The sequence below is a fragment of the Lepeophtheirus salmonis genome, chromosome 4, assembly GCF_016086655.4.
Source record: "Lepeophtheirus salmonis chromosome 4, UVic_Lsal_1.4, whole genome shotgun sequence".
Lineage (NCBI taxonomy): Eukaryota > Metazoa > Arthropoda > Copepoda > Siphonostomatoida > Caligidae > Lepeophtheirus > Lepeophtheirus salmonis.
In genome coordinates, this window is record NC_052134.2 from 25483704 (window position 1) to 25490970 (window position 7267).

The 7267-nt window shown below is 28.8% G+C and overlaps 1 protein-coding gene across 2 annotated transcripts; it reads left to right on the top strand.

Moving 5' to 3' along the window:
* Window positions 1-596: 596 nt before the first annotated feature.
* On the top strand, window positions 597-5636 carry LOC121116312 (uncharacterized). Of its 2 annotated transcripts, none has more exons than XM_040710551.2 (4): window positions 597-868; window positions 4759-4878; window positions 4945-5127; window positions 5184-5636. In XM_040710551.2, exons 1-4 carry the CDS (start codon window positions 805-807, stop codon window positions 5261-5263), a joined length of 447 nt encoding a protein of 148 aa, XP_040566485.1. In that variant the 5' UTR covers window positions 597-804; the 3' UTR covers window positions 5264-5636. The 2 variants fall into 2 exon arrangements, with proteins under 2 accessions (XP_040566485.1, XP_071743581.1); XM_071887480.1 differs by having other exon boundaries at window positions 4945-5091.
* The last annotated feature ends 1631 nt before the right edge of the window (window positions 5637-7267 follow it).

A 7267-nucleotide genomic window follows, 5' to 3' on the forward strand; every position in this document is an offset into this window, starting at 1 on the left:
TTAAAGTAGGAGGTGATGGCTAGAATTATTTTTTATTATACGTCCCAGCTATCAATCATTATTTTCTTCGTTTTTATATTTTTCAATTCTAGTTGAGAGCGAAGAATAGCTATAAAAATATGTAAGACCGTAGAACTAAAGGACCACATTCAACAGTCCTTAGGACTGTTGAATAAAAAAAGATGATAAAAAAGATCGGACTGATAAAAAAGAAAGACTGAAAGGGGAGACAGATTAGAAAATCAGTGCTAGGACCGATCCAGCACTACGGAGGGAAAATTAGATTTAAACAAAGGATAGGTCTTGGAATAACCTGATGCTCATTCATGATCATACAAAGATCTTATACTATTTTGATCCATTATTTCTCGAACTAGACACCCATGATTTAACCTTTCAGAGTAATTACAAGAATTTGATAACCTTTATTATTTCTTCATAATTAATACATTAAAACCCTTCTATGAAATAATTAAAAAAATATCTTCTCATATCTATGTTGTATAATGTCTATATAATAAAAAAAGAAAAAGGTAATGTATAAAACTTCTACCTTCCTACGCACAAAGAGTATTTCAATTCTCCTAAAATAGATCGGTAGATACCTCAATGAGGGGGTCGGTGGAACAAAGAGAGAGAAAAGTAGAAAGCGAATATAAATAGTCAAAATTTATAAAGGAAACCAACTACCAAATTACTTCACTTTCTTCCGAATCCCTAGAGAAGAAGAAACCATTTCTCAAACCCCCGTTGATTGACTTATCATTCTTCAGCACATTACTAATCATCACAATTGAATCTCAAATGGCGTATTATAATTCATACATAGTTGTTCTCGGAGCAGCAATTTTGGCATTTACCCTCATGGGTAAGTCTATAAATAGGAACAATCAGTAATATGTGTTCTTCTTAGTAATACTTGTATTCTGTTTTATTTGACTAACTAAATCCATTTTCTTCAAAATATTATGCACCTACTTGTGATTGAAGGACCGTCTTCTTAAAAAAATATTGGTCTCAATTTACATGCATATTATGGCATGAACGAATAATTAATAATTGAATCAAACTATCACAAATCCCATAATAATTAATATGAACTTGTTTGTCGATTTTAATATAGTTTTATATTATTTTGAAATCCTTGGCTCTCATTTAAAAACCTACAATCCTTTTTTTTATTTTGATTGACTTTATTCTTTAAAAATTTTTTATTCATTAATCCAATTCAAAATTAGGAAAAATATAATTTTTTTCCCTAATAAATTAATTATGATAATTGGCAATCATTGATAAACAGGATAATTCGGCAATACTTAGGATTATATGAAACAATACGTGTGGGATAAGTGCGCTTTATTCATTTTCCATAATCTGAGAAAGTTTTTTGTTCTTAAGCATCTATTGACATCCGTTTGGTAGCAAAAATAGTTGCTTATATCTCGTCACAAAACGCCGAATGGTTTTTAAATTTAATATTGACATTACTATTGTGTGACCTAAGTAAGGGAATACGTAACAGCCCCATAAAGTATGTATCGCTATTCAAATGAGACCTAATAGTCCATAACACTCACAATATGACGTATTATCTGATGTAGGAGATAGTCCTTATGTTGCAAGTCCAAAGCCTAAATATTTTTTGCGAGTACAATTCAAATCTTTCAATTTTTTTAAAGCTAATTCCAAGTCCGGAATTATTTATTGGTTGAAATAAGTTGTAAGAATTTTCTAAAGTCCAGTATAAATAGTATATCAAATATAGCACCATGCAACAACATTTTTGCACGCAGGCGGAAACTCACATATAATATTGTTATTAAAGCCGTAGAGCACGAAAATGACCATTAAAACTTTCAACCTCTACAGGTTTAGTCTTTAAAGTCTTTTTTTAATCAAGTTTTTAGGGTATAGCTACGATTCAGTAGCTTAGATGAAAATCAAAGTAAATAACAAATAAATGCAAACATTTCAGCATTTGAAAAATGAATTATTTATTACATTATCTTGATTACAACTAATAAAATATATATATAACAACCAAAAAATCTAGTAAATTGAAGAGCCTCATAACCATCAATTTATCAATTATTTTGAATGTTATTGGAATCTTTAATAGGATAAAACCATATGAAGAAAAAATAAAAAAATATTCACTTCTATGTAAGGTCATCATTTTACTTGATTTTGTAGATGTTATATCCTTTTTTTGTTAATTATAATCAAGATAAATTTTTAAAAAATTCATTTTTCAAATACTGAATGTTTATATCAATTTTTAATGTAATTTGATTTTCATTTATATATGTCTTTCATGGGACACTGAATCGTAGCTATATCCTAAAAACTTGATTTTTTTTAAAGGCTTAAAAGTTGTAATAGTCATAATCGTGTTCAATGGTTTAAATGATAATAATAAATGTCGGTTTCAGCCTGCGCGCGCTCCAAAATCTTCATTTTATTGCATACTGTAATAAATCATAAGTAATGGCGATAATAAAATATCATTTGTTAAACAGCATATTCTAAATCAAATAGAGTTTTTACTTATAAAAATACATTGAAGAGTTAAAATTAGAAATGATTGCTAGAAAATGTGTTGAAAATGATCTCAATTCGGTCCAAAAAGTATCGAGTCCATGTTAAATTTCAAGTTTTTGATTTTCAACATAATTCTTCAAAATAAGAACTATAGCACAATTCTAGTCTCAAGACGGTATGCGTAAATTTTTGCAGAATTTCGAATTTTGATTTTTTTAATATCAGATCTTCTTTCTATATGACGTTTTTTTAGAGAATATATACGTTTCTCTAAAACGACTTTTTAATAAATGGTATACTTATTTCATTGAATTTTTAAAAATTCTTCTCTGGGACCATGGATCCCATCCCTACCTCTTCGCCACTATCCTTGCAAAACAGCAACGCCGTCAAATGTGTCTGCGTAGGTGGCCAATAATCGACATTTTATTAAATAAGAATTTGACACTCTCTTTTTAATAAAAGGAAGACATTTGTTTTGTCCCCAAGGGGGTTTAGAGCTGAAAGTCCAAGAAGCAATAACTACCTTAAATTTGACCATGAAGTTAGTGGCAATATCATGTGATATTTGTTTTAAAAAAATGAATAAAATGCATTACATGATTACTTTGAATATTTGTGGATCTGCAATGTAATGTACATAATTATGTTGATTATGAGTAGATAAAAGTGATTCAATTAATGATTGAAAATGATATAATCACTGAACATTAGATTCATTACTATTAATTTTAATTAGATACATAAACATATTTATATTAAACCATTAGAGGTGGGGACTTGTTCAAGAAAATTGTGAGTCGAGTTGAATTTTTTCCCTATATGTAAATGGGGGGGGTTGTATATTTTATTTTCTGAGGACTTGATGAAAATATTAAAGGACTTGAAATTGTAACAAAGACTTGAGACACGATTTGGACTTACATATCTGTTAATTATTGATATATATGTAATTACATATTAGAGTTGGATTCTAATATTACTCGAACTCAAAAAATACTCAACATAAGTAGAGACAATTTTTTTGCAAACTACTCCACCTTATCCAAATATCTTTTGAAAAACTTGACACAGTTTGAACTTGAACCAAGTAAACTCCAAATATTTATATACTCATTTTATTGGGTAATCTAGTTATTTTTTTCGATATCAAGGAATATATAATTATTCCTGCAAAATACACATTTATAAATAACTATTCAAAATAAAGGATACTGAGTGTGCCAAATTTACAAATATTCTTCATGTAATTATTCATAACAATGGAAAAGAATGCACGATAAACTGCAGATAATAACAATTAAACAAGTTATAACTAGTACTAAGGGCCCGCCGGACTATTAAAGTTAATAACTGACAGTTTTAACTGCTCAGGCCAAGGGTCACTTAATATTTTTATGTTATAAACCTTATGTTTTATTTAAGGACATTATAAATATTTCGTTGCCCTTGGACCTTGTTATTTCTTGATAGCAAACTCGAACCCGATTTTAGAATCTTGATTTAAAATAAGATAATATCGTCTCGAACGTATTCGAACTCGACTTGACTTTTTGGATTTTTTTCAATAATCAAAATCTGAAAATCGAGAATTTTAACTTGAATCCAACTCCAGTAATTATTCTAAAAATATTTTCCTTAGAGGTGTAAACATTTTTCCAATTACCCATGAATATTTACATTTTGTGGTTATATTAATGATCCTTGATTAAGGATATAATATATTCAGATATTAATCATAAACACAATTCTCCCTAGTACTTGTTTTATAATAGAAACATGATACTCTAGCTGCGGTAAGTAAATAGGAATGTAATATTATGTCCTCAATTATGCATATTGAAGCTGGATGAATATTTTAATAGAAGTAGCTAGAAATCATAGACAGTCCTGGATATCTATCAAATATGTATGGATATTATCATCTTCTCCCTCTTTTAAGTATTTATGTATGTACAGAAGTATATGAAAAAATCCAAATGATATATTCATATACCAGGTGTTCCATATTGTAGGCATACCATACGTAATTTATAACATTTAGATAGCACAATGCAAAACTACCTCTTTTCCAGCCAAGAGATTATCTTCATTCAAGCATTTTTTTCTACAGTGGCGTTGTTGGTCTTTCTGATCATTTATGAATTAGACTCACAGCAATTATAATCCATATATATATAGTCATTGAAGAAAGGTTCTCATAATTATTTTTTTAAGGCACATCTTGTGAGTCTCGACATTTAAAAGACTACATTTTGAACATGGGAAATGGAAACTACCCAACACTGAAGGCATATGGGAATACTATACCAGAACTCAATGTTGATATGTCTGAGTGTATGTGCACGAAGTTTAGTCCGTTATTAGATAAGGACTTGATATTTTTTTTATTTATCATAATAGGTGAACGATGCAAAGGAAAAGAATTCCTTGATTTTATGACCGAGTTGGACAAGGAGTATCCTTTATTATATCCAAGTAAGGAAGAACAACTTCATGAAGAAATAAGGGCAGTAGGATCACAAGATTGTCCAGAATGTCAAACAAAGAGTGAGTTGTCTCAGATATACACCAAAACACCCATGAGTAAGGGATCAAATGTACTTACATGTATAACTTATTTTGATTTCGTTTTTACATAGGGAAGCGAACAGCCTCTTGCATGAAACGATGTCTCACAGTAGGATACCTTCATCCATCTCAATGCCACTCCCTCTGTTGAAAGGATAATAAGTAAATGTGGTGATTGCTTCATTATTCAAAAGTTTTTTTTTTTTTTTTTTTTTAAAAGTCTGCACAAATCAATTATCCAATTTGCACTCATCTGATTTACCCTCACTCTTCCATCTGCTCATTTTAATTAATACAAAGAGTATATGCAAATGGTGTACCCTTTTATTTGGTCGTCTTAAAATTTATATTTAAATTATTTCTACTATTTTTTTATAATTAAAACGGATAGAACAATCAAATTTTGAATTATATTATTATAATTATTTGCGGAAAGTGTATCTTGATTGATCACAGTACGATATTGATTTAATTAAATGATTTATATACGTGTTTTAATTAAAATAATATACCCTTTATCAGTATGTGTATGCATTTTTTTTTCCTTAAAAATATAAGCAATTTGAATTATTCTATTTTTAATTTTAAAGGATGATAGAATACAAAATTGATAATTGTACGATTGAATTAAACCACGAAATTTCACTGTGTTTCTTACTTATAATTTCTTGAACAATTTATGCAACTTATTACCAGACATTAAACCAATCCAAGTCACAATTAAGAGGTGTATAGAGATTTTTATACTGGAAAAGGGGGTAAGTTCAGATCTAGTAATCATCTTCTTTTTTTCTTTTTCATCGTGCAGAATTATCCTACACGAATCAAATCATGTAATAGTTTTCTGAAGAATAAAATTTGTGCTAAAAATAATAATCTATTAATAATTGTATTTTTAAATTTGAAAAGAAAAAAATTAAAACTTATTTTTTACGCCTTCAGGAGTAAATTTTATACCATTTTTACTAAAAACATTAAAATTGTAATGCTTCATTTTGGGTGACTATAGAAATTGGAATAATATATTAGTGATTAAGATAATTATTTATCCCAAAATTTTTACTTACTCACAAAAGAAAAAATGAAATGAAAAATTCATTTAAAGCAACATACATTTTAGATTTATAGATTTATATTCACTTATATCTTCTGACATTTTCTATAAATTTCCCAAAATACTTATTTTTTCACAATACCTCATTAGATAACAAAAATAATTTGTCCCAAAATATTTAAAATTAAGTTCTTACATTTAAAACTTAGTGAATCATTAGGTCTCTCTTGAGTTTTTGGGACATTGACGAACGAAGGTAGATTTTCATTTTCTTCTGAACAAAAATATTATCTATGCAGTAGCACGTATTATTAGGACAATCGAATTTGAAATTTCAAAATTTTAAATGGCTTGTGAGGTCTAGAAAATGAATTTGAAGGCTGAAAGTTTGAAAACATTATTTCTTTTATCAATACACAAAAGAGAATTCTTTGGAGTAAAAAAAAGTAATTACCCAAAAAAGAGACACTCTAATGTACAAAGTAGATATTAAATTCTGTAAAATGAATAATCGGGTACGAATTTTTATTTATATAATTTGTGAACGAAAATTTTGTGTTAATTTTTTTTTTGAAAATCGTCGCCTATTTCAGAAATTACCTCTTGAGTCTATCACGTAAGACATCACAGTAAATATGGTTCACTTCCTTGAGAATGTTGCCCCATTCTCTAATTAGGGAAGCTTTCAGTTTATCCAAATTAGAATAGACCTTCCTGCAGACCGTCTCCTACAAAGTGGACCAGTTTCATTAGCTATTAGATTCAAATTCAGACTGTATAAAACCTAAAAGTTGTTGATCCAAAAGATAAGAAAATGAGTCTCATACCACTTTTCATTTCATTTTGGATCTTTAAAAATGAGCGATATTTTCCAAATTTATATGTCTCTTACCTAAATTAGGAATTTGCTCATGACTAGAGAGCCAAGATGGTGAACTTGTGTTCAATGCTAGTATCTTTAACATCCGAGGGGACAAAGATAATGAGCACCTTATTGGGATAGCTGATGGAAACCTATACCATCAATTACTCTGGTTTGTGCATCTAATAGACCCTACAGGGCAAATTGGGTCTTTTTTTAACCAAAATCCGATCATTTTG